The 26,429-nt window shown below is 41.4% G+C and overlaps 2 protein-coding genes and 6 non-coding genes across 8 annotated transcripts in view; 6 read left to right on the top strand and 2 right to left on the bottom strand.

The window, feature by feature from the left end:
• LOC126400815 (C-type mannose receptor 2-like) overlaps window positions 1-1,871 on the top strand; it is an 18,013-nt gene extending 16,142 nt beyond the window's left edge. The window contains exon 5 of the mRNA XM_050061782.1: window positions 1,776-1,871. Within this exon, the coding sequence (XP_049917739.1) occupies window positions 1,776-1,871 (96 nt within the window). The remainder of the gene's footprint in view (window positions 1-1,775) is intronic.
• A 1,352-nt stretch (window positions 1,872-3,223) lies between these two features.
• On the bottom strand, window positions 3,224-5,494 carry LOC126400805 (homeobox protein goosecoid-like). The gene is made up of 3 exons (XM_050061772.1): window positions 5,161-5,494; window positions 4,759-4,961; window positions 3,224-4,020 (listed from the first exon to the last, which is right to left on the bottom strand). Exons 1-3 carry the CDS (start codon window positions 5,492-5,494, stop codon window positions 3,904-3,906), a joined length of 654 nt encoding a protein of 217 aa, XP_049917729.1. The 3' UTR covers window positions 3,224-3,903.
• A 13,156-nt stretch (window positions 5,495-18,650) lies between these two features.
• Window positions 18,651-18,742, top strand: trnar-ucu (transfer RNA arginine (anticodon UCU)). The gene is given in 2 exon segments: window positions 18,651-18,687; window positions 18,707-18,742. It is a non-coding gene; the product is annotated as a tRNA-Arg (tRNA).
• Window positions 18,743-19,315: 573 nt separating this feature from the next.
• Window positions 19,316-19,407, top strand: trnar-ucu (transfer RNA arginine (anticodon UCU)). Its single transcript is given in 2 exon segments — window positions 19,316-19,352; window positions 19,372-19,407. It is a non-coding gene; the product is annotated as a tRNA-Arg (tRNA).
• Window positions 19,408-21,867: 2,460 nt separating this feature from the next.
• Window positions 21,868-21,959, bottom strand: trnar-ucu (transfer RNA arginine (anticodon UCU)). The gene is given in 2 exon segments: window positions 21,868-21,903; window positions 21,923-21,959. It is a non-coding gene; the product is annotated as a tRNA-Arg (tRNA).
• Window positions 21,960-22,191: 232 nt separating this feature from the next.
• Window positions 22,192-22,283, top strand: trnar-ucu (transfer RNA arginine (anticodon UCU)). Its single transcript is given in 2 exon segments — window positions 22,192-22,228; window positions 22,248-22,283. It is a non-coding gene; the product is annotated as a tRNA-Arg (tRNA).
• Window positions 22,284-22,974: 691 nt separating this feature from the next.
• trnar-ucu (transfer RNA arginine (anticodon UCU)) lies at window positions 22,975-23,066 on the top strand. Its single transcript is given in 2 exon segments — window positions 22,975-23,011; window positions 23,031-23,066. It is a non-coding gene; the product is annotated as a tRNA-Arg (tRNA).
• A 285-nt stretch (window positions 23,067-23,351) lies between these two features.
• trnar-ucu (transfer RNA arginine (anticodon UCU)) lies at window positions 23,352-23,435 on the top strand. Its single transcript is given in 2 exon segments — window positions 23,352-23,388; window positions 23,400-23,435. It is a non-coding gene; the product is annotated as a tRNA-Arg (tRNA).
• Window positions 23,436-26,429: the final 2,994 nt, after the last annotated feature.

Raw genomic sequence — 26,429 nt, 5'->3', positions numbered from 1 at the left:
CGCCTTCGCGCGGCGCATTTAAGGGCGAGGAGAGGAGCTCATTTGATTGGTGTGATGTGTGTAAAACCCACTCCACGCCTTCTCTCCTCCCTCTTTCCGACTTGCGCAGGTAGGAGGGACGGAGGTGGGAAAGAGGAGTAGCTGCGCCAGGCGCACGGTGTGCCAAACTTGCAAAATCCGCCTGGCCACACCCAGTTGGCGAAGCGCAGGTGCGCTGCGCCCCTGCCTCGCCCGGTCTGCGAAACTAGAGCCCTATATATCCAAAAGGTCAAAGGTCAGCTTCACTTTGACATCATAATGTTTTGCATAAAACGCTTTTCTGGCCATTACTCAGTGTCTCAGGACCAGAAAGGGAGACATTTGGTCAGATACTGAATTGGTGACTCTAACTTTTGGTGTNCCCAGTTGGCGAAGCGCAGGTGCGCTGCGCCCCTGCCTCGCCCGGTCTGCGAAACTAGAGCCCTATATATCCAAAAGGTCAAAGGTCAGCTTCACTTTGACATCATAATGTTTTGCATAAAACGCTTTTCTGGCCATTACTCAGTGTCTCAGGACCAGAAAGGGAGACATTTGGTCAGATACTGAATTGGTGACTCTAACTTTTGGTGTTCACCTTGAAACTGTGCTGATGGTATAGATCTTCTGTGCTGCCGAGGAGAAGATGTGTGTGAAGCATCCGTGTTCTCACAGACATGGATGTAAACTGAAGGAGAAACTTGGTGCCTGAGGCTGGCTGAAATTCATTATATACATAACAGTACTTTGGTCATATACGTGATGTGACTTGTGCATTGTGCAAACACATACATGTAGAAGTAAAGAGTGTGTTCGTGCCACTCTGCAGGTCTTACTTATGTAGAATTATAACAACTGAAGAATCAACACTCAGCAGAAACTTTGCTATTCTGCCACCAAATGCAGCAGGAAACTGAACAAATACGATCCAGCTATCTGAGAAATGACAGAGTTTAAAAGAGAAGACAAAATTAAAACAGAGCAACAGGTTGGCACCACCTCATGACTTGGGTAATGGCCAGAAAATTGTTTTTGCAGAACACTATGGTGTCACAGTAAAGTTGACCTTTGACCTTTTGTATTCACCTCATCAGTATATCATATTACACAGGATGATTTGTTTTTCATAATCGGCATATGAATTCTTGAGTCATGACCAGAAACACATTTTGAGAGGTCACAGTGACCTTGATATGTGACCATCACAATCTACTCAGTTCATTGTTGAGTCCAGGTGGACGTTTGTGTTAAATTTGAGGAAACTCTCTCAAGGCGTTCTTGAGATATCGTGTTCACAAGAATGAGATGGATGCAAGGTCACAGTGACCTTGACATTTGACCACCAAATTCTAATCAGTTTATTGTAAAGTCTAAGTGAATGTTTGTGCCATATTTGAAGAAAATATCTCAAGAGTGTTCTTGAGATATTGCATTTACAAGAATTAGACAGACAAGGCCACAGTGACCTTTGATCACCAAATTCTAACCAGTCCATCATTAAGTCCAAGCGGATGTTTTTGCCAATTTGAAAGAAAAAAAATCCCCCAAGGCTCACAGTGACCTTTGACCTCCAAAATTCTAATCAGTTTATTGCTAAGTTCAAGTGGATGTTTGTGCCAAATTTAGGAAACAAGATAATAACCTCAATGTGTTCTTGCGATATTGTGTTCAGGAGAATGAGATGGACACAAGGTCACAGTGGCCTTGACCTTTGACTACCAGTTTGTGATGATAATGTTGTTATGTTGTTTGTGTCTCAGCTCAAAGAGAAGCTGAAGGACCATGGGCTGAATGACGACATCAAACTCAAGTGGAAGAAGCAGCCGGATGGAAAAGTCTTCCACAAGACACGTTAGACAGGAGCTGCAGCAAAATGCTGATTAATTGATCAGTCGCAACTGTTTTGATAATCAGCTCATGCTTTATGTCATTTTGTAAGCTGGTTCCAGCCTCTCAAATATGAAGCCTTGTTGCTTTTCTTTGTCATATGTGAGCTTCCTGCTCTGTTTTCATTTCTTAAACTGTTGGCCCATTAACAACAGGACATTGTGTTTAATCTGTTCGGGCTGTTTGAAATTCAAATGGGCTTTTTCAGTGTTTTATTACATTTTGTCATAGAAAATACTGCAAGACATGAAGGTTACATAAGAAACGTTAAGATAAAATAGGATAAAATTTGACAGAAGGAAACTCCAGTGAAAAAACATCATTGAAAAAGATGAGCTATAATGTTTTGAAGAATTTTTAAAATCTGTTTTTATGGGGAAAAAGTCTTTATTTAAGAGCAATATTGGATCGTAATCTATTTATTGTGTCTCTGTAATGTGTCAGAATATCTTCAAAGGAATTATATAGCAAATAATCAGATGTTTCTTATGTTGTCACCTTGTTAATGATGCAAATTATTTTAGTGACTTTTTTTATGTGACTTTTACAGCTTCATGGCAAAAATGGCAAATATTTGCTGGTTCCAGCTTTTCAAATATGAAGTTTGGTTTTTTTTGGTTGTATATGATCATTTACTTAATATTTTTGTGAATTTATCTGTCTGGGTTGTGTGAAAATATAACAGGCTTTTTTCACTATTTAATGACATTTTCTGGATTAGATAAGTTTAGATAAAATACATTTTACAATTTAAGATGCTGTAAAATAAGATACTTCAAGATAAGATTTGACTGAAGGAAACTCCAGTGAAAAAAACACCTTTTAAAATGTTGAGCTTTATGTTTTGAAGATATATTTTTTATGAAAAAAGTCTTTGTGTAAGAGTAATATTGCATTTAGACCTGTAAGTTGTCTCCCTGTAGTGTGTCAGAATATCTAGAGAATAATTAGATGTATTGTTCTTATGCTGTCACATTATTAGGGACAGGGCAAACTTAAAGCAGTTATGTGACTTTTTATGTTACTGTTTTATCCTCTGAGCAAAAATGCAGAATATTCACTGGTCTCAGATATGAAGATATGATGCTTTTCTCATAAAAAAAGTGTCATTGTAAAAATGCCATTTTGAAATTAAATGTTTTTCACAGTGTGCTGAAATACAAAGTACATTATAAATCATGCTTCTCTAAATTTTGCTGAAGCATAATCTATACAGTAAATAAAGATACACAAAAATGAATAAATGTATAAAAATAAACCAACACAAGACTAAATTCATTTCAACAAAATTTATTTTTTGAAGAAACCACTCGATGGTGCTCATGTTTAAAACCTGCACATGGCATCTATAATACACAAATCTCAATAAATTACATAAAAATACAAAATAATTTAAAAGCCACAGCAAAGTCACTCCGCTGAGATAAAACTGCAGCTCAGGCCGAACAGGTCTCCTGACTCATCAGGGTTTGAAGTCTCAGGTGTCGGACTTTCCCTGCAGCTTCTGAACGCGTCATCACACTTAGAAAATCACCTGCAGTCACATCAGAGCAGCTGTTTGTTTAGCCAAGCCTGTTATCCAACAGCAGGATGCTGTCAGCCGACCTTTGACCTCTGATAGCAGAAGTCATGTTACAGGATGAGTTTGACCTCTGAGCAGCAGGTGGACAGTCAGTGCTTCACAAAGTCAAGGATGCTTCCTTTGGAAGGATGGGTCCTTCAAAGTTGGGTCCTACAGAGGCAAGGCAAGACTCCTTCCTAGTGTTCAGTGAGCATACATTCGAACAGGTGTGCGTCACTGAAGAGGCCCCGCCTTTAAATCAGGCAAATTGTGTGCAAAGAATTGTGGGTCTTGTGGGTATGCATCCTTTAAAATTCTCTGAAGGAAGGACTCAGTCCTCAGTGGAATCCAAGGGTCCTTGACACTGGTACAGTCCTTCTTAAAATTCAGGGCACTGAAGGATCCTTCCTTGACTTTGAGAAGCATCAGGTTCGTTGGGTTCAGAGGAAGGAGGTGAAGAACTTCTCTGCTCCAGCTCTGGTGGGAGAGGAGGGGGATTTGACCTTCGACCCGCTGCGCTGTCGCTTCCTCCTGGCTCTGCGGTTCTTAAACCACACCTGGAACCACAAACAGAAAGAGAGACAAGATTAAACCATCGGAAGTTTGAAAATCCAGCAATAATTTCTGTTTTACAGTTTCTAGTTGTGATAAATGGTGATTTGTCTTTCTTTAAAAATCCGTTATAAAAGAAATACAAAATACAACTATTCAAATGTGTATGCTCCTCCCCTAAGCCAGACGTCCCCCCCAAGTGCTTACTAAATTATTTGACATGCCTCCCCTTTTTGGCACCACTCCCACCACCTTCATAAGAACACTCCCTACGGGGTGAGAGAGGTCTCAGAGAGCTTCCATGTTTTTTTTAATACATAGTTAAGTATTTCAGCAGATTTATTCAGCCAGTTTTGGGAGCCCTGGGTCAGTCCCACCTTCCCCTCCCACTACGACACCAGAAGAATATGGAACGAGAAAGCGATCGTGCGTAAAACTGCCATATGGACAGGTTCTGCGCATTCCTTGTTCACACATGATTAAAATAAATCACCTCAGTGGCTCCGCATACGCATGTGGGTTGTATATGTTTAATACTGTGAATTATATAACGATAAATAATAATTTTCCTTGTAAAAGGACAGACTTGATTTGCCACATAAAAGAAAAAAAACTTCATGGATAAGACCGTGCGTAAAATCCAAACTGGCAACATTTTACGCAGCCAGGAGAGGCTTTGCGCCCTTTTTCTTTCTCCGGCCTATTAAATTAATGAAAAATAAAAATCATCACGTGGGACTCACCCTGACCGTCTCCTCGCTCAGGCCGGTGCTCCTCGCCACCTCAGCGCGTGCCTCAACTGCTGGATACTCGGTGAGCTCGAACAGCGCCTCGAGTCGCTTGGTCTGACTGTCGGTGAACACCGTCCTCATCCGGGCCTTCTGACGCGACTGCGCCAGCATCCCAGCTTGATGGTAACCATGGTGACTTGCAAACTGTTGAGCACCTGGTAAAAAAAAAGTAACATTTAAACGAGTTAATGGAGCGAAAAACGGAAGAAATGCGCGAAAAGTGATCCTGAATTAAGTATCGGTCTAAGAGTTTACTCTTAAACTAAAAAAAAAGTTTAAATTCAAATACAACTTTATGTCAACAAACTTTTCAAGATTATCTTTAGAAATGTAAAAAAAATATATAATAATAACCTGCAGAGTCCTGGCTGCTGCTGAAATGCACGTGAGCTGCTTGTTGTAAGTTTGGATAAATGCTGAAGTCTGTGTGATGGAAACCGGCTCCGCACGGGTACAACGCCTCTCCGAAGCTCATCCCTCGGTACTGAAGGCAGCCTGACACTGGCACCGGCACCGGCACCAGGACCGGCGCAGGAGGTCTGATGTTCCCGGAGTCCAAACTGAATCCGCCTTGGATCCTCTGGAGACAACCTCCTGGTGGAAACTCCATCACCGAGGTCTTGTGTCCGAACTGTGGGGAGAGGATGCGCTCCATGCTGAAGTCCGACACGCCGCTCCTGCTGTCCATCGTTACACTTGAATGTCTGAACAAGTTGCTTCTGAGCTCTGGAGCTCCAGTGTCCAGTTTTAAAGAGAAGCACAAAGTGTGAAGCCGCCATCAAACACCTGACTGCGCTTTAATATGTTAATGAGCTTCTTGAGCGTTTGATGGCTGAAGTTCAGTCAGACATGAGAAGAAATCTGGACTTTGATTTGACCTCTTGAACCCTTTGATTCTTTGAACTGGACGATGATGTGATGATGGGACTGAGTCTGTAAACTGGAATCACTTAGTTTGTTAATTTCATCTTCGAATCAGCTGTTAACTTTCACTTTTCTTCAAACAACTGGAGGAGGAGGAAGTACTCAGATCCTTTACTCAAGTAAAAGTACTAATATCACACTGTGAAAGTACTCCACCACAAACTAAAGCCCTGCATTGAAAAGGTTAGTTAAGTAAAAGTAAGTAAATGTAATTAGGAAAATGTGCTTGTGTTAGTACAGTAAAAGTAAAAGTAGGGGAGACCAGGTATAGTTGTAACACTTTTGTCTCAGCACTTAAACTGTTTGTGTTGGAGGTCTCAAATTTTTGCACCCTTAACAAACAGCAGTCTTTCCAACTTCTCCAGCTACATCACAGACGTCATTAACTGATGTCCAACACAAGGAGAGCCATTGCTACAGCCTGCTCCCCTACACTGGGACAGGTTGTAACACAGTCTGGGGTAAGATGTAACAACAAGAGTGAAGAATTAAAAACTACACAGTACAAAAATTATACATAAAGACACTGATACATGCAATACTAACCAGTTCCTATAAGGTGTCCTGCTGCGCCCACACAGGGCAGCTGTGCAGTTGCTGCACACATGCCGCGTTATTTTGCGTCCTCAAATTAATTGTCTTCACTGTAGACACATGGCAGGCACACTCAAATGCCGGAGCAACAGTATAAAGTGGCATTCGCACAGTCCATAGGGACTTTGGTCGCTGGTTCAAGTTCCCGTCTGGACCAAATGTGGAGCGTGGACTGGCAGCTGGAGAGATGTCCCTGAGCAAGGCACCAAACACCCAACTGTTTAGGGTACCTGTCCATTAGTAGCAATTCTTGCTCTAACATCTCCTCATGTACGGGTCCTGTTTGTGAATGTGTGAGTGGCAAAACTGAATTTCCCCTCAGGGATTAATAAAGTTTATCTTCTTAAAATTAAAGACTCAAGTACAAGTACCTCAAATTTGTACTTAAGTACAGTACTTGAGTAAATGTACTTTACGCTACACAAAGACTGGGACAGTAGGACAAAGTGTACAGGTACATGTTATTTATTCAGAATACCTTGTCAGCCATGTGTGTACCCCAAATTAGGTTTCTAAAATGATTTAGGTTTTAAATCTATGTTGATCAGTTTGTTTTTGAACTTTTTAGAGATAAAAAAATATATTTCAACCTTTTAAAGTGTTGGAAACGTCCATCTATGGACCAGAGGTGCTGTAAACACACACTTTGTAGTTATTTCTTTCCTTTCCTTTTATTCTCTCCTCGCTGTCTTCTGCCATCTGCTACTGCCTGTGTTCAGGATCATTTGGATTTTTGAGGAGAAATAATCTGCAGTGAACGCCGGTGGCCTGCAGATGTCACTGGTAGTGTTTGTTACAGACTGCAAACAACCTGCTGGCTTCTAAATTACTATTTCTCCAAAAACAAAATGTGAAAAGGGAAAACAGCCAACAGTGTCTGAGAGAAGAGAAGAGAAGAGCAGAGAAGAGAAGAGAAGAGAAGAGAAGAGAAGAGAAGAGAAGAGAATTCACATGCTACAGCAGCTAAAGAGTCAGAATCAGAAGACAAAAGATATGACATGAGATAAAATAGAAAAAAAAAGAAATATATAAATATTATTGCACAGTAAGATGTTGTAGGAAACTGTACAGGAATGTTACACAGTGTTAATATAAGGATATGTACATGCACGCACAAGCTGACAGAGGTGGGTCATAACTAGTTACATTTACTCAGTTACATTTACTTGAGTAACTTTTTGGATAAATTGTACTTTTCAGAGTAGTTTTAATGCAAAATACTTTTTACTTTTACTTGAGTTATATTGTTTTAAAGCAACAATACTCTTACTTGAGTACGATATTTGGCTACTCTACCCACCTCTGAGTACATAATTACACACACACACACATATATATATATATATATATGTACAGTATAAGAATATATTTGTGTTTCTTGTGCCTTGATTTATGTTATGTTTGTAAAGATTTAATTTATTTTTGTTTTAGTTAAAGGAGTATCGTTTAAAATACATGAATTTGCAGATTATTATTTTTGATTGATTGATTACGTTCATGCTCTTATTTTACAAATAAATCAGACGTTACTCAACAGTTACTCAGTACTTGAGTAGTTTTTTCACCAAATACTCTTTTACTCTTACTCAAGTAATTATTTGGATGACTACTTTTTACTTTTACTTGAGTAAAATGTTCTAAAGTATTAGTACTCTTACTTGAGTACAATATTTGGCTAAATATAAATATGTATTTGCTTCGTCACTACACAGTGAGTGTTAGAGTGAAACCAGCTTTGATCTGCAGCAGAGGATCTTTGTCACGTCACAGCAGATCAAAGCTGTAAATGACACTGAGCTTTTCTCACCTTCTCAGTTCAAACAGTTAAAAACCTGCAGGAACCGAAACTGACTCAAACTAAATATGATCATAAATAAAACTGTCCACAGGAATGTGATGTATTTTATTCCACACTCCTTTGTGCTACTATAGTAAAAGCACAAGTGATGTGAGTGATGCTGACAACACATCCTCACTGTGACCTCGTCACATGTCCACGTTTGGTCATGGACTCTCCACGTCCACATATGGCGTCCAAGGTACCCTGGGTGTGTTGGTTGTTGACGTTCTGGGACGCCGTGTCAACTTCAGCCTGTTACATGCATTGTCTGTTTTCAAAATACACTTCTGTTTTCACAGGAAATGTACAGTTTGCATACAGTCTCTTTCAAAATAAAAGCACTACGTTGGTACAACTCCACAAATTGACATTTTTTTCCTTCAACAACACATGTGGTTGGGTTTAGGAAAAAAAGAACAGGGTTTGGCTTTATATTCAAATGGGAAGCGAACACCGGCCTCGCAGGTGAAAGTCAATGGTTGTTGGACCCATTAACCCTACTGGGACTTTTCACTTTCTTAATTTTCGTTGTTGTCCTGCTGCATTTCCCCCTGATGTTAAACAATATTGGTGACTGGCTGCGTATCATGCCACGTGAAAGGACAGCTTTTTTTTGTCGGTGTCTGACGCCAGAAGTCACTGAGCAAGTGTCGGTCGTCAATGACTTTGGAGTGAGACCTGCTTGATATTGAGATAGTAGTTCTGCTTGCAGCAGATGTACTTAAAGTACAATATACATGTATACAGAGACGTGTTAAGACTTTTTCTGTGCCACAGTTTATTTACAGGTTTAAATAAAGAAAATGTACAGGCCTCATGGTTTGATTTAGTAACAGCTTTATCAGAGTTTTTAAGACTTGTTGTTTCATCATCTATAATAATGAGGGATAAATGAGAAAATATTTAAGTGTCTTAAGTCAAAAATGAAAAGCATTAAATATGTTTTGAGTTTCAGTTTCCACAGTTTGTTTCCCTGTGAGTGTGTCGGATGTTAGTTCAGTCTGACTTCTGAGAGAAGATCAATCAGTGATCAATAACAGATCAGTCAGCGCCGTGTCTTTAAACTCTCTCTGATCTGATCGATCACTAACAGACATGAAGGGAAGGAACAGAAAGAGCAGCAGATTATCAAACATCCTCAGACTGACGATCAAACAGCACATTCACACATTTCAGTGGTACAAACGTGTTCAGTGAGGATCACAGTAGGCTCGGCTGCACAATATACAAACATTAAAGACAAAGAGACAATATCATGATAAATAATTTACAAGTTGTGAAGAACATTTTGAGTTCTGTGGGATTTTAAAAGTCTGTTTGTCTTTGGAAATTTTTTTTTTTTATGTGTTTGTGTATTTGTGCTGTGATGATTAAAATTCACTTTACAATAATAAAATCAGAAAACAACATTTTATGGGTCCAAAATGTTGAAATAGTTCCCTAGAAAGTTTTTGGATAGAACTGAGTAATGTGATACTCATCTGGGGAAAATAAGAATTTCCTTGACAGAAAATAATTAAAATTCTAATGAATATTCTGTTATTGCAAATCACACTGCTCTTGTTTATTCTCTATTACCGACAAAGTTCTTTCTTAAAAAATTATTTGGAATTCATGTACCACTGAAATAGCGTCATCTGCATTTGTACCTGAATGAATTACCTCAACTGTGCTTGTACAAAACGTTATGAAAGAGTTTTTAATTGACTGTATCAGTATGTTGTGTGCACACATTTCCTAATAAAGAGGCAAACTCTAGCTAAGAAGTGTAATTCATTTAATTTAATTTCTATAAAAACCCTTCATGGGGAACCTATTTGTCACCGTTCATGTGAGGGAATTGTAAGTGTGTGACACATCACATTATCTTACATTATTTCTCTTTCACACTATTTCTCCTAAATGGATGTGCTACTTGTGCTTTGATGTGATTTTAAAATGTTTAAAATGAATTCTTGAATCATTTTCTTAATAAATATTTCATGAGTAACAGTTGGTTGTCGATTGTTGTTTGATATGAGTAACTATTAAACATTTATGTCATGATTTGAGTGAAAACACATGTTATAGAGGCTATTGTACACAGATACAAATACTGGTGTGCCTTAGGCATAAAAAGTTTGAAAACCCCTGGTCTACATAATACAGTCCATCACGACAATAAAACTTACCCCCCCACTCATCCCACCTATAACCAGGAGGAATCATCCTACTTATAGAGTAGCTCGCAAATCATGAAAATACTACACGTCATTAACCAAAGAGAGACATGACAGGGCATGATAAATATAATTCTGCAAGTAAGCTTTCTGGTTTTTGGGGTTTAAATGTACTTTGTAGTTTGTGCTTTCTATGATCAAATTCCTCCAGAAGTTTCATCTTTTCCTCCTCTGACCAGTTTGGTCTTCTTGTCTTCTGCCAGTGTCCCCATCTAACTATAAGTCAACTTTGCAAGATGATAACAGGCGTGAATCTCCATGGAAACTTTCACCGCTGTAAAATCTCACAGTAAAAAACACAGTAAATTAGTTAATGTCTTTCTTTAACTAAGGAAACCTTGTAAGGGATTCTGTGCCTCAGCTAAGGAGAAATTAAGCTTTAAGTGTCATATTTAAAGAGAAAACTAAAGGTGTGCTGTGCAACCGGTCCCTGACGTCAGGAGGTTATCAACAGGAGCTTGTAAGGCCCCACCCTTGGGAGGCCCTGTGGGGCGAACAAAGCTCCACCACTGACCAAAAATAACCTCAGAAGACACCTTTAAAACACTCAGATCCATTAACAAATAAACAAACAAGACAACAAAAATCGCAGGCTGAGTGGCAGCAGGACCAGCGGGACCAGTAGGACCAGCAGGACCAGCAGGACCAGCAGTCCCCACACCAGAAGCCTCTCTGCTCTGCTGCTGGTACAGGAGCTCTTAAGCACCTCCTCCACACCAGGTGCAATGGACCTCGTTAAGCAATGCAGCACACCCCCAGAGGGGAAGGAAAACACACACAGCTGTAACAGAGCTGAATTATCCACAGAGGTCTCTTCTCTCCAAAACAAATGGACCAGGTCATTAAGGCCTTGTTTACACAGATACCGATACAAATAAAAACTGATTTTTATTTCTTCCGTATAAAAAAAAAATGGTTTACTCAATCAGTTGTGAAAGCGATATCCCTGTTTACACAAAAACGCAAAAACGGCAGCTTTTTGCTGTAATTAGCATGCCAGGCCAGTAGGTGGCGATACGCCATATGTCAAACACCACAGAAGAAGTGATTTGTTTTCCTCTTGGCACTAGTGATAAAAACAATGATAAACTACATTTGAACCTCATGTAGCATAGTTAGCTGCTATGCACTGACTAATATTGGGCACAGCAGACGTCTTTGTGCTCCGATGTAGCGGTGATGTTGATGCAGCAGTGCTAAGTTCATTTGTAAGCTCGTAAGTAGTCCCAAAAGTGCTAACATGATGTAAACAACCCGGCACATATCCGCCATTATTGTTGTGGTTACTGGGCGCCTAATGGGCACAAACTTTCACTTTGGAAGGCCTTTTTAAAAATCTCCACTTTCATCGAGAAAAACGTCGCTTTCGTGTAAATGACAGGTGCAAACGCAAAGATAAATACCTGTTTTCAGAAATATACACAACCGTATAAACAGGCCCTTAAACCAGTAAAAACACTGACACTACTCGTTTCAGAGGGGCTTCTTACTACAGTGGTTGACATGGAAACATGAATGTCCCCATCAAGAGCCAGTGTTTGGTTTGTCCGTTCTGAGCTACTGCAGAAACATGGCGGCACAACATGGTGACTCTGTAGATGGAGCCCGGTCTCACTCCGAAGTCGTCAAAATCCGGCGCTTGGGCAGTGACTTACGGCATCAGAAAAAGGCGTCCTTTAAAGCTGGCATGAATCGCGGCTGGTTGCCGTGATAGTTTAATGGCGCCCGGCAGCGTCAGGGAGAAACATGGCGGGACAAGGATGAAAGTTAAATATAACCAAATAAGTCATAAATTAAATATACATATCATAACCTGCTGCCGCTTTCTGCTGTTGTTAAATGACACTTGTTGGCACACACTGCTGGGCTGAATATAAGCATGGCTGTGATTCAGTCGTAGACACGAGGACGTGAGCCTACTTTGTATTAATAATCTGAATCTGTGAAGTAACCAAAGCTGTCAGATAAATGGAGTGTTGTAAAAGTACAGTATTTCCCTCTAAGATGTAGAGTAGAAGTATAAAGTACAGGTACTCAGTTACTTTCCACCACTGCTGATATCTGAACCAGGCGGGGTTAATTAGGGACAGGAAGTGACGACGTCTCCCCCTGTTTCTCATTGAAATGAATGAGGACCCAAATCTAGGGTGACTGCACCGTTAGGGGTCGTGGGCGGACTTTTGTTTCAGCCAATCCCAGTGAAGGATGTTTTTACACAGCATGAGAGGAAGCAGAGGTCATCTTGTTGTTGTCTTACAACACTGAATGAGTCCAGCTGGGTTATTCATATTAGCCGCCACATCAGGTGTGAGTGTTTCTGTCAGACTCTCAGCTCGTCTCAGCATGAATCAGCAAAACATCATGAGGCCCCAGACTGCTCAGTGAGCTGGACTCTCCCTCTCTGTCTGCTGGCTCACTGTCTGTACTGTCGCTGATTAGTAAGCACGGCGGGAGTTCACTCGTAGGGCTTTTTGGACGGGTTTCAGTTCTTCTCTCACTCTGCCTTTTGGCAACTGCTCATCTCTCCTTCCATGTCCGCTCGCTGTGTCGGCTGGGTTTCAGTTCTGTGTCTGCTCTGCAATGTGTGTTAGACGTTTCACTGGCTTCTGGCTGCATCTCAATACTCTGACCAATGGCCTCAGGGCTCGATCTCAAAACTGTGCTAGTTTACTGGCTGGGTTTCAGTACTATTGAGTCACTTTGTTGGCTGGTTGCAGTGTAACGTAGTGTATCTTTGGGCTGGGTTTCAACACAGTCCAATGAGCCTTCTGTTGAGGCCTCAGAGCTGTTTTTTGATGTAGTTTTATTACTGTTCAGTGGCTGTTTCTTGCTTTGGTAGTTTGAGAGTTTCATATTTTAAAGATTATCTTTCTCAGAATGTGTCTCATTACATCAGCACTCATATAAAATGTTGACCACGAATAAAAACACATGCAGGAGCTCACCGTGGCCTAAACTACACCAACTAATATTGACACTATTTGGACAAAATACTTTTGAGTTATTATGTACAATCCATTTACTGCAGCTCATCTGGACAACATACTTTTCTTGCACATAAATCTGATTGAAACTGTGGAATCAACAAAGTGTTGTAGCAGTGTTAAATTGGTGCTATCATTTCTGTAACAATTTGCAGGTGTCGGTGAGGCTGTTCTTAAACCAGCAGTGTGTCTCAAATCACACACTTCTGTACTAAACATTTTATATTTTGAGTGCACAAGCACACTAAGGCTAAATCCTAAAAACCATGAAAAGGACACAGGGAAACAAAAGGCTGGGACACTGGACACACAAGGAGCTGAGACAAACTGGCATGGAGAGAAAACAAGATACGCACTAAATACTGTGGCGAGGGGAAGGCTAACGAGACACAGGTGAGGCTGATCAGGGCGGGACAGACAATCAGACACAGGTGAGGTCATCAGAAGGGAGGGAAAACACACAGGGGTGGGAAGTGAAGTGATCTGAAACGAGAGGAGATGTGAGTTTCAAAGTAAAACAGGAAACAATATGAATTAATTAAATAAAAAACAGAACCTGAGAAACCTGAGCCGTGACATTCAGTAATGTTTGTTCTGTTTGTTCTGTTTGTGGTCTGTGATGATTCGGTTCCGCAAACAATGATGCATTTTAATCAGCATTAACATTGTGGCACAAGTTTGGTTCATGTGTGGGAAGAGATAGCGGCCAAATGTTGGCGATAATGCTCCACAATCTGAGACAACACTACCCTGCTGAAATTAGTGCACCATGCAAGAAGTACATAGTGTAGTGTGCTACATGGAAGTGTACTAACAAAAGTAGGCTACTCTGCTGAAATTGGTGCACCACGCATGAAGTACATGCAGGTTGGGATCTGGCATAAAAAAGGAGGAGGAGAAAGAGAGAAAGAGGAAGGAGGGAGAGTTTGAGGTTTGAGTCTCATCCAGACTGATGTGTGTAACCCAGCGATGACCTGAACTCTCTGAGGACAGCAGACAGAAAAGGGAAACTGGAGGAGAGAGGAAATAATATGAAGATTGATGGTGATTGTTTATTGATGCGGATCAGTCAATAAAAAGTGAGAATCACTGTCTCTTTCTGTCCACAGGTCAGATCAGCTGATCCAGATCTCCCTGAAGAAGAGGGTTATTGTGGTCTGCCTTCTGAAACTGTTTGGAGTTCAGTTTGTGAATGAAGCGCCCTCAGTCTGACGACACGCTTGCTGGCATCAAACTGAAAACTCTCTCTGGATCTCTGCTCGGTGCATGACTCATCTCACAGCCTGCAGGCACACAATCAGACGAGTTTGGAAATATTGACTCTCGTAGAGCTGAATGGTTTTCAAAATTAATTACATGCAGATTTAAAAGCTGCAGATTCTTTAGTTAATAACCTGCTCTGGCTCAGGATCATGAGTGACATCAGTGATGCAGATAAATGTAGTTTCACTGACTGACAGCAGACTGATGTCTTCATTTTGAAATGCTGTAAACATGCTGAGTGCAGGCTTTCAGTTCACATGATTCAAACTGGCTTAATTTGATATGTTTAAATTGCTCTTTGACACCAAGAACAAATTATAACTGAGTCCAGGAGTGATGTGACTCAACCCACACAGTCTGATACTCAACCTGGAGCAAAGAAGGGCTCGAGAATCAACACATCCTCACTGTGACCTCCTCACATGTCCACGTTTGGTCATGGACTTTCCACGTCCACATACAACGTCCAAGGTACCCTGGGTGTGTTGGTTGTTGACGTTCTGGGACGCTATATCAACTTCAGCCTGTTACATGCATTGTCTGTTTTCAAAATACACTTCTGTTTTCACAGGAAATGTACAGTTTGCATACAGTCTCTTTCAAAATAAAAGCTCTATGTCAGTACAACACCGCAAATTTTATTTGCGACTGGCCGCGTCTCATGCTGATGTTAAAGAACAGCTCTTTTGTCAGTGTCTGATGCCACAAGTCACTGCCCAAACGCTGGAATTTGACGACTTTGGAGTGAGGCTGGCTTGACAGAACAATATATGTCCCACTCTGTCCCTCCTTGCTGACCCCTTCATTACTATTTTCCATCCATCCACCAGATGTCTGCAGACTTTCCCTCCTTTCCCCATCACCTGACTACACCACCATCCACCAGCCCAGTCGCCTGGAGAAAATGTGGGCATTGTACATTCCTGCAAAACACGTTTCATTTGTACGTTTCATACATATCATACCAATGTTTTTAAAGTGACGTTGTATATGTGCTGGCTTTGTTATCTGGAGGTGGCGGGGATGATGGATGGTGTGTCACCTTGGAGTGATGCCTGCCAAGCTGCAGACCACTGATACACCAACACACAACAAAACTGGTTGTTTTTAGCAACTCATCATTTTTTTTCCTGTAGCTCTTTAGACACAAATGTGAGAACTGTTGCTGGGCTAAACGAGGGTGTTTTTCAGTGGCCTGTCACTGTGTCTCCCACCCCTTATTATTGTTTTTTGGTTGTTGTTTTTCCAGAGGAGAAACACCATGATAAATGACTGTTTTTATACCAAGAAACTGCTGCTTTGCACCCCCCAAACTGGGTATTTTAAGCCAAAATGTGCTTTTTTTTCCCAAACCAGTACCTTTAACAACTGGTGGACCAGGTGAGAGTGGACTCAACCGCTCGACTCTAGGGACAGTTTGGGTAAAATAAAACAGTCTTCATTGGTCAAAGTTGGGTTCATTACACAGAAGGACAATCAGTGGAGGCAAACAAATCTTATAGGGATGAGATAGAGGCAGAGTCAACAAGTAAAATAAAAAAAAAACAAGCAAAGGACACAGGGAAACAAAAGGCTGGAACACAACACACAAGGAGCTGAGACAAACTGGCAGAGAGAAAACAAGAGACACACTAAATACTGTGGCGAGGGGAAGGCTAACGAGACACGGGTGAGGCTGATCAGGGCGGGACAGACAATCAGACACAGGTGAGGTCATCAGAAGGGAGGGATAACCCACAGGAGCAGGAAGTGAAGTGATCTGAAACGAGAGGAGATGTGAGTTTCAAAGTAAAACAGGAAACAACATGAATGAATTAAATAAAAAACATAACCTGAGGAACCTGAGCTGTGACATAACCAAGTGGTTTTTGTAAACCACAGCATTGCTGACACGGAAAGTTTCACCGTACCTTCTACATAATTACATACAAATGTGTGTGGGCTTTGCAGAAATACACAATCAATGCCAGTTCTGGTGGATGAGTTGCATCGACACACCTGTTCCCACCTCCTCACCTGCATCTTTACCCTCATCAGTCTCTCTTCATATATACATAAAACAGGAAGTAGACACAAACACATGAGCATAAACTTTACAGAATATAGTACGTACTTTTTAAGGGCAGCTGCATTACCTACTAAAATTAAAAAGAAAAAGTTTGCGATGGGGAACGCACCCTCCAGCTTCCTCCCACAGTCCAGAGACATGCAGGTTAATTGGTGACTCTAAATTGTCCGTAGGTGTGAATGTGAGTGTGAATGGTTGTCTGTCTCTATGTGTCAGCCCTGTGATAGTCTGGTGACCTGTCCAGGGTGAACCCTGCCTCTCACCCAGTGTCAGGATAAGCTATTATGGAAAATAAATGAACAACAAAGACAATCTCATGACTTCAGTTAGACCGAACCGCTGCAATATTCTACTATATTTATTATATTGTTTGGTGCTTTTAATTGGTGCAAGGCTGACACTGTGTCATCTGTGAGCCCACTTACATAATAATGAGCCTGATTGAATATTCCCAGCTGTGAGCTTCAGCTGCAGTTTGTCGGTGTGACCAGCAGGAGGCGGCGCAGACAGCAGAGCAGACAGACGACTGCTAAAAACCATTATGTAACGTCTCTGTCTTCTCTCTCTGCTTCTCTCTTATCCTTTCATCGACTTATCTTCCATTCAGCCTTCCTCCCTCTCTCCCTCCATCCTCTTTCAAAGTGACTCACTCTTTTTCTCTCTCCGCCGTCTCCTCTCACTCTGTGCACCTGTTTCAACCTGTAATATCTTAATACAATATAACCAGAGAATAACGTGAAGACATTTAACTGTTGGCTCTTTGTCTGACACACACACACACACACACACACACACACACACTCCAGACAGTCATTAGACAACTGTCCGACCTTCATTGCTCCACATAGCCCACAGGAGACACACCACACACACACACAGCCTGCCTAAACACACACACACACACACACACACACACACACACACTCACTCTCTCATCACCTGAGGCGATACAGAAGTCTCTCTCTGAATAATGTGATCTCTCTTCAGGCGTGCTTGATTTAGCTCCATTCTGCAGGATTTTTTCTTACCTCAGTTAGACACCCCCCCCCCCCCCCGCCTTTACCCCTTCTGATAAATCAAATGCGCCCCAGGTTTCCGCAGAGGTGGATGATAACCTCTGCTTCTACCTGAAGAGAGAAGGAGACACACAGAACATACAGACATGCTTCTAATTATCACATTTTAAATCCTGTGAAGTCTGTCTCTCAGTACTGTCTGACTTCCTGACTTCCTGTCTGTGTCCCTGTCTGGTTCTTACCAAAGACGTAAATCTTTAAAAACAACTCACAAATATTTGGGTTCATGTTTTTAAAAAAAGGCTCAGTAATTTCCCAAATGTTGGAGCGATTCCTCAGCTAAAGATCACAGATCACTCAAATTCTGCAGAGCAAGAGAAAACATCATGTCTGCTGCATGAAGTTGTTTCTCTGTGGCGCAATGGATAGCGCATCGGACTTCTAGACAAAGACAGAAGAAGTGATTCAAAGGTTGTGGGTTCGAGTCCCACCAGAGGTGATCTTTAAAGATTGCAAAGTTAGGTGGATGCAAGGTCCTGAGAAATGAGATCACAGTCCCGGACACACCAAACCGACATCAAAGAACAAGCAGAGATGAAAGCCAGTTGCTCTACTTCTGAATCTCTTCATACCAGCAGATGGCAGCCATGCACCACCCCTCGCACTCGCCCTAATAGAACTTCTGCCCCCTTAACTTTCGTTGTTATCCCACCACATTTCCCCCTGACACTGCTGGCCGCCATTAAACAATAATGGCGACTGGTTGCGTATCATGCCAACGTGAAAGGATGTTTTTTTCATCTGCGTCTGATGCCAGAAGTCACAGACCAAGTGCCCGTATTCGACCACCTCAGAGTGAAACCTGGTCGAAATTTTCAAGCAATACTGGGAGTCTTAAGACCAAAAAGAGCCACTACATCAGGAGGAATAACATGTGGCTCTGTGGCGCAATGGATAGCGCATTGGACTTCTAGACAAACACAGGAGAAGTGATTCAAAGGTTGTGGGTTCGAGTCCCATCAGAGTCAGTCTTTAAAGATTGCAAAGTTAGGTGGGTGCAAGACTTCTGAGAATGGAGATCACAGTCCCAGACACACCAAACTGACATCAAAGAACTAGCAGAGATAAATGTTCTGCTGCCTAACGTCGCCTGTGTTTCGGCCAAAACTCTCCATACCAGCAGTGTGCTTACAGTCTCTTTCAAAATAAATGCACTACATTGGTACAACTCCACAAGATGATGTTTTTTCCCTCAACAACAAACACAGTTGGTTACATTTAGTCAACACATGCACATGGTTGGGTTTAGAAAAAAAGAACAGGGTTTGGCTTTGTAATCTTACAGGAAGCAAACACTGGCCTCCCAGGTGAAAGGCTGGGGTTGTTGGACCCCTTCACCACCTCTCCCACTCACCCTAATAGAACTTCCGCCCCTTTAACTTTCCTTGTTATCCCACCACATTTCCCCCTGACGCTGCTGGCCCCCATTAAACAATAATGGCGACTGGTTGCGTATCATGCCAACGTGAAAGGACAGTTTTTCCATCGGCGTCTGATGCCAGAAGTCACAGACATCATAAGAATCATAAGCAGCAACATGTGGCTCTGTAGCGCAATGGATAGCGCATTGGACTTCTAGACAAACACAGGAGAAGTGATTCAAAGGTTGTGGGTTCGAGTCCCACCAGAGTCAAACTTTAAAGATTGCAAAGTTAGGTGGGTGCAAGACTTCTGAGAATGGAGATCACAGTCCCGGACACACCAAACTGACATCAAAGAACAAGCAGAGATGAAAGCCAATTGCTCTACTTCTGAATCTCTTCATACCAGCAGATGGCAGTAGTCTGTCAGTGCCTCTCAAAGTCAAGGATGCTTCCTTGGTAGCATGTGTCCTTCCAAGTTGGGTTCTACAGAGGGTAGGCGAGACTCCCTCCCAGCATTTAGTGAACTCAGATTGGCCCCCGCCTTTAATTCAGGCAAATTGTGCACAAAGAATTGTGGGTACTTTATGCCAGCTGAGGATACACTCATGTGTCCTTTAAAATTCTCTGAAGGAAGGACTCGGTCCTCATTAGAATTCAAAGGATCCTTGACATTAAAACAGTTCTTTGGCGGGATTCAATGCACAGCCTCCTTGACTTTGAGAAGCATTATGTATTTGTCATTCAGAAAGGGAAACCTGAGGATCGACAGGGCGGATTCAAGATGCTCGTCAGCAAGTCAACACGTTAACAACACAACCTGATGGTGAAAGAGCAAAGCATATTTACTGTGCGCCAGTGTTCAAGGACACAAACAGCTACTAACCATCTCTGCCAAAGACCCCAGTGGATAAAAAATAATCATACCTAATATAAAAAGTTTGTTTTGATCTCAGTTGGGTAAAACATGATCCTTGACCCCATGAACCTTTTTTTTTTTTTCTTTTTTTTTTCCCTATAACCAAGTGCTTCTTGTGCCGTAACCTACAAACACGTTAAGCACAGCACCGTTGAAACATAAAGTTTTGGTGATTTTTGTCTCAGTTCCACTTCAGCTCTCCTTTTCCACTAACTGACAATCATCAGTAGTTTTTGTGACCTGTTTTACGTTAAACACAAGGCCTGCTCAGTGGAAATATGAGGAAATGTCAGCCGTAATCAACAAGGACAACAAAACACAACATCTGACCCTTTTCCTGTCGTCTCTCTCCTCTTAGTGTGTCACATTAAAGTGGAAAAAATGCTCCCACTCGCTGCCATTAAAAAGGTCGGAGCTGATGTAGCAGTAAAGGTCAGGAAATGCATACAGAAGCACACACACACACACACACACACACACACACAGAGCATACACAGTGCGCAGCTCATGTACAAGTGTACGGTTGAACAAAAGAAAGGGTGAAGGGAGGAGAGTTTGAGTTCAATTATGCAGGGTCTGTGTTCGTGTGTGTCTGTGTGTGTGTGTGCGCATAAAGAAGTGGGCGTGGCGTAAAGATGGTAAGGAGCTGATTGGTCCATTTGGGGGTACATACAACGCTGTGATTGGCTAGTTTGCATCACAATAGGAGCTGAGATTGGCTGACAGGCGGACAATGGCCGTGTCATTGGTCAGTTCAGGGAACAAAAGGCTGTTTGGGCATCGAGGCGGAAAGGTGAGGAGGTCAGTGTGTGTGTGTGTGTGTGTGTTCAGTCCATTGTGTTGTATGCAGGACAAGACGTCTTCTGCAGCACGTTGGGAAAAATATGAAGTGAAATAAAATCATTTGAGACTCTAATTTGTGTGTTTTCGTAGCCTGGATATTTTGATATTTTACATTTGCTTGGTCATACTTCCCCCTTTTATTTTATAAATCAGCTGATGGATAACAAAACTGATCAATAATTATTTACAGCTCTCTGTGTTACTGCAGAATGACTGTAGCTTTAAAAAAAAAGAAGTTATTATTTCAATAATAATAATAACAGCGTTCATGTGACCCATCGTTACTCCCACATATTGTAACCTAATTAACATTATATTGAGCCTCATACAAGAAACAGTATACGGACAAGTTTCCTGCTCTTTTTGTTCAAATCCATGATTTGTTCTCATTTTGTCAGTACCCAGTGATTTCTGGGATTCACCAATGTTGTCTTATTTTTGATCCTATCTGAGGTCAGAGAACAATTTACATGAGATTGAGAGCACTCTGACTAAGATACGAGAAAAACAAACCTTAGGTACTTTCACTTTACTTGAGAACACTGTTTACTCCGCAAAAATTGTTTGATAACTTTAGGGACTTTACAAATTAAGCTATTTGGAAACAAACAATATGAAAATATACATGTGCAGCTGAAATGATTAATTTCATTATATCAGCTTCTCAAATACAAAGACTTGAAGACTTTTACAGTGTAATAGTAGTACTTTTACTTAACTGAAGGATCTGAATACGTCCACCACCACTGACTGAACGTAGTGCTAATTCAGGCAGGACATGATGTCAAGCTTAGCTCACATCCCAGCTTCATCAGCTGATCGATCATCACATTGATTTGGCACTATTGCTACCTGTTGGCATGACAACTGTGTACCCCCATTTTGCTATACGAGCCCTGAGGTGGAATAACAGCACCTTGAACAGACTTTTTGTATTTTTAACAGCCTAACACTGTAAACCTTTAAAGATCGACTCTGGTGGGACTCGAACCCACAACCTTTGAATCACTTCTCCCGTGTTTGTCTAGAAGTCCAACGCGCTATCCATTGCGCCACAGAGCCACAAATTTGATACTCCAATGGTTCCCTTTGATCATCAGACTTGAAATGTTCTGTACAAATTCAAACACACAAGACACAAGACATGATCGAGGATCTGGACGCTAGATTTTGACGTGGTGTTGAACTTTTTAAAGTCTGATGCAAAACTTAAAACCACATAAGTACTGCATATTTAATTGTTCCTCTACATCAAGTTTGCCGACAAAAACAGTCACATTAGCACTAAACCTGTGGCTCTGTGGCGTAATGGATAGCGCGTTGGACTTCTAGATAAACACATGAGAAGTTATTCAAAGGTTGTGGGTTTGAGTCCCACCAGAGTCAATCCTTAAAGGTTAAACCATGATTTCCTTTGATGTAGATACTTGTTAAGTTGATGCAAACCATGAGCTGAAACCAACAGTAGACTCAGACATTCAGAACAATTGATGCATCATAATGACTCAAGCTAAAGCAAAACTTACAACCTTGTAAAACCCAAACTGGTCTCACTATGAGGTCCTTGAAATCTCATGCTTGATCAGTGATTTCTGGCATGAGTGCTGGATGAGTCCAACAACCACCAACCTTCAGGCCGGTATTTGCCTCCCACAAGATTGTAAAGCCAAACCCTGTTCTTTTCTCCTGAACCCAACCATGTGTGTGTGTGTGTGTGTGTGTGTGTTGGCAAAACGTAACCATGTGCGTTTTTTGCTGAAGGAACAAAAGCATCAATTTGTAATGTTGTACTGACATAGTGCTTTTATTTTGAAAGAGACTGCATTTAAACTGTACATTTCCTGTTTTCTGTGAAAACAGAAGTGTATTTTGAAAACAGACAAATGAAACATCTCTGAACATCAACAACCAACACACCCAGGGTACCTTGGACGTCATATCTTGACATGGAAAGTCCATGACCAAAAATGGATGTGACAAGGTTGGAGTGAGAATGTGTTGTAAAACCATTACAGTACTATAATGTCGCTACATCAAGTCTGCCCAGAAAAACCCATTACTTCAGCACAAATTGTGTGGCTCTGTGGCGCAATGGACAGCGCATTGGACTTCTAGTTAAGCACAGGAGATGTGATTCAAAGGTTGTGGGTTCATGTCCCACCAGAGTCGACCTTTACAGGTTCAGAATAGCTGAGAGTTAAGTCATGATTTCCCTTGATATTAATACTTGTAAAGTTGATAAAACCATACAAACCAACTGCAGACTTCGACTGCATCCTGCTCCGCCATTGAGCGAAAAGGGACAATAGGGTCCCAGTTAAAAGTGACTGAAGTTAGCCTTTAATTATTGACAAAACTTAAATTGCTGTAAAACCCCCACAGCAATACATATTTCATCATTTCTCTATGTAAAGTCTACCTGCAAACAAACATCATCGAGTATGTATCATGTGTGGCTCTGTGGCGCAATGGATAGCGCATTGGACTTCTAGTGGAGAAGTGATTCAAAGGTTGTGGGTTCGAGTCCCACCAGAGTCGAGCTTTATATGTTTGTACAAAGAGAGGTTTGGCATCATGTTACAACACACAATAGAAGTGTCTTGTTTGTAGTGTAGTGAGGTAAACACACACTCACCAGCTAGGGAACACCTTGCCAGTACCGTTCCTCCTTTTGGTCCATATTGACATGATGACATCACACAGTTGCTGCAGATTTGTCAGCTGCACATCCATGATGAGAATCTTCCGTTCCAGCACATCCCAAAGGTGCTCTATTGGACTGAGATCTGGTGACTGTGGAGGCCATTGGAGTACAGTGAACTCATTGTCATGTTTGAGATGATGTGAGCTTTGTGACATGGTGCGTTATCCTGCTGGAAGTAGCCATCAGAAGATGGGTACACTGTGGTCATAAAGGGATGGACACGGTCAGCAACAATACTCAGGTAGGCTGTGGTGTTTAAACCATGCTCAGTTGGTACTAAGAAAATCTCCCCCACACCATTACACCACCAGCAGCAGCCTGAAGCGTTGATACAAGGCAGGATGGATCCATGCTTCCATCTGAATGTGGTTTTTCCAATCTTCTATTGTCCAGTTTTGGTGAGAAAACCCGTGTGAATTGTAGCCTCAGTTTCCTGTTGTTAGCTGACAGGAGTGGCACCTGGTGTGGTCTTCTGCTGCTGTAGCCCATCTGCTTCAAGGTTGGACAAGGTGTTGTTGCTTCAGAGATGGTCTTCTGCACACCTTGGTTGGAACCAGTGCTTATTTGACTTCCTGTTGCCTTTCTATCATCTTGAACCAGTCTGGCCATTCTCCTCTGACCTCTGGCATCAACAAGGCATTTTGGCTCACTGGATATTTTCTCTTTTTGGGACCATCCTCTGTAAACCCTAGAGATGGTTGTGCTGAAAATCCCAGTAAATACTCAGACCAGCCCGTCTGGCACCAACAACCATGCCACGTTCAAAGTCACTTCAATCACTTTTCTTCCCCATAAAGTGGCCGGTGAGTGCGTATCAGTTAAAATAAAAGAAGACACAAGACAACATGTGCGTATCAGTTAAAATAAAAGAAGACACAAGACAACATGCTGTTGCGCCACAGAGCCGTAGCTTGTGTACAGCTGACAGGATAGAATAAAATCATCATAAATATTTACATAAAACATCTGTATAAATCAATTAAAATGAAGGTCAGTTTAGCTGCACAACATTTGCAATGACTGATTTCATACACCCACAGAGTTGAAAACATGCTCTAAAACATGCCACTCACACACATGCACACACACATCTGCAAACACTGGCATATATAAAACCCGAGGAGAGCTGACAGACACAACAAATCAATGCCTGGCTTTCGTGTGTGTGTGTGTGTGTGTGTGTGTGTGTGTATATTTACATGTGTGGCCGATCTGCATATATGTAAATGAGTTCACACACACTCTGCCGTAGATTGGTGCAGTGACTTTATCTCTATGCAATTATGTAAATGAGGCTTGGTGTTGTAGGACAGTTACGTAAGCATCGTATTTCAAAAAGAGGTTTAGCAGGAAATTACATAAGATGCTGGTTCTGAGGCTATTTACAGCCACGATGAACTGCGCTCTGCCGACACAATCACACCAAGACAATGTGCTGTATTTATGGTTACGAGTGAGGAGGGAATTTAATACTGAGCACGAGCCAAGGAGCTGGTCAATTTAGGCTGGTGGCTGCTGAGTTCATCACTTCTGTCATTTGAAGGAAGACTTCAGAGCCACCGCTGAAATTCGGAAACTGAAATTACACATGCAAAGATCCACAGTTAAATCTGGTCTCCTGCTCTCTGCTGGGAACTAAAAACTTTTAGTATCAGTCACCAGACAAAGGACAAAAGGGAGAGTCCATATCACCTCAGGTATGGAGGACTTGGCTCAGCTGTTTACTGAAACATCTTGCAGAGCGCACCTTTGAGTGTCCACTGAGCTGAGTAAATGAGGGCGTCATGACCCCCGCCTGTCTGTCTTCAGTCTCTGTCTGCCTCACTTTCAGCTGCTGATCATAATAATTCATGAATCTCAAAGGAGTCCTGTTTCATCTGGCACTGATTGTGTTTGATGTGCTCCTTTCAAATTCTGTTTCTGACTAATACAGTCTGATTAGAGGGGGTGTCATTGTGAAAATCTATTAGACTGTTATCTTTAGAGCTTTTGTCGTGGACTTTTGCTCTTTTTTGTATCTTAAATGACTGTATTTCCCAATTGTCTATCCTATTTGTCACTTTTCAAGTTTTGAGTAGGTGCTTTACAGTAGAATATCCAAGTGAAGTGAAGTTACTTCACTTGGATATTCAGCCTCTGCTCAGAATGAGGTCTGTGTGTTTCTTTACTTTATCTGCTGAAGTTTCTCTGTGCTCACCTTAAATCTCAGTTTGAGATGTGTTTGCATCATAATAGCCAATCTTGTGTCCAGTAGTTGAACTTTTTGAATTAAGAATGTGCACTTGTTCAAAGATTCAGGAGGTTTCAATGAGGGAAATGGGGTAGATGTAACTTTCAGAGTTATTAAAAGTAAATGCCCTGAGTTAGAAATGTTACTCAAGTAAAAGTATATGTGTCAGGAAAATGTATTTGCATACTTAAAGTAAAAGTACTCACGCTCAGTGGCTCACTGGGTAGAGCAGGAAACCCATATACGAAGGCAAGGATACTTTAAGTTTAACTAGTATTTAATGTATCAAATAAATGTAGGGCAGTGAAAAGTAAAATATTTCCTTCTCAGGTGTAATGGAGTAGAAGTATAAAGTAGCAGAACATGGAGATACTCAAGTAAAGTGCAAATACATCAAAATTATACTGTACTTTGTTACCTTCCACCACTGCTGCAAACTGCAGATTCAGACTTATAATTATAAAAATATTATGAACAAATAAATTATGATGGATAAACATAGGACAGTTTTAAAGGGATAGTGCACCCAAAAATGAAAATTCAGCCATTATCTACTCACCCATATGCCGAGGGAGGCTCAGGTGAAGTTTTAGAGTCC

Source organism: Epinephelus moara, chromosome 2 (assembly GCF_006386435.1).
Source record: "Epinephelus moara isolate mb chromosome 2, YSFRI_EMoa_1.0, whole genome shotgun sequence".
Classification (NCBI taxonomy): domain Eukaryota; kingdom Metazoa; phylum Chordata; class Actinopteri; order Perciformes; family Serranidae; genus Epinephelus; species Epinephelus moara.
The sequence above is the reverse complement of the archived record's forward strand: the minus strand, read 5'-3'. Positions and strand labels throughout refer to the sequence as shown.

Excerpts from the sequence above, each read along its gene's own strand:
- LOC126400805 (XM_050061772.1), bottom strand. The coding sequence starts at position 5,494 with ATGGACAGCAGGAGCGGCGTGTCGGACTTCAGCATGGAGCGCATCCTC. Across the intron at positions 4,962-5,160 it reads CAGCAGCCAGGACTCTGCAG|GTGCTCAACAGTTTGCAAGT; the intron begins GTTATTATTATA and ends TTTTTTTACCAG. Across the intron at positions 4,021-4,758 it reads TGAGCGAGGAGACGGTCAGG|GTGTGGTTTAAGAACCGCAG; the intron begins GTGAGTCCCACG and ends TTGTGGTTCCAG.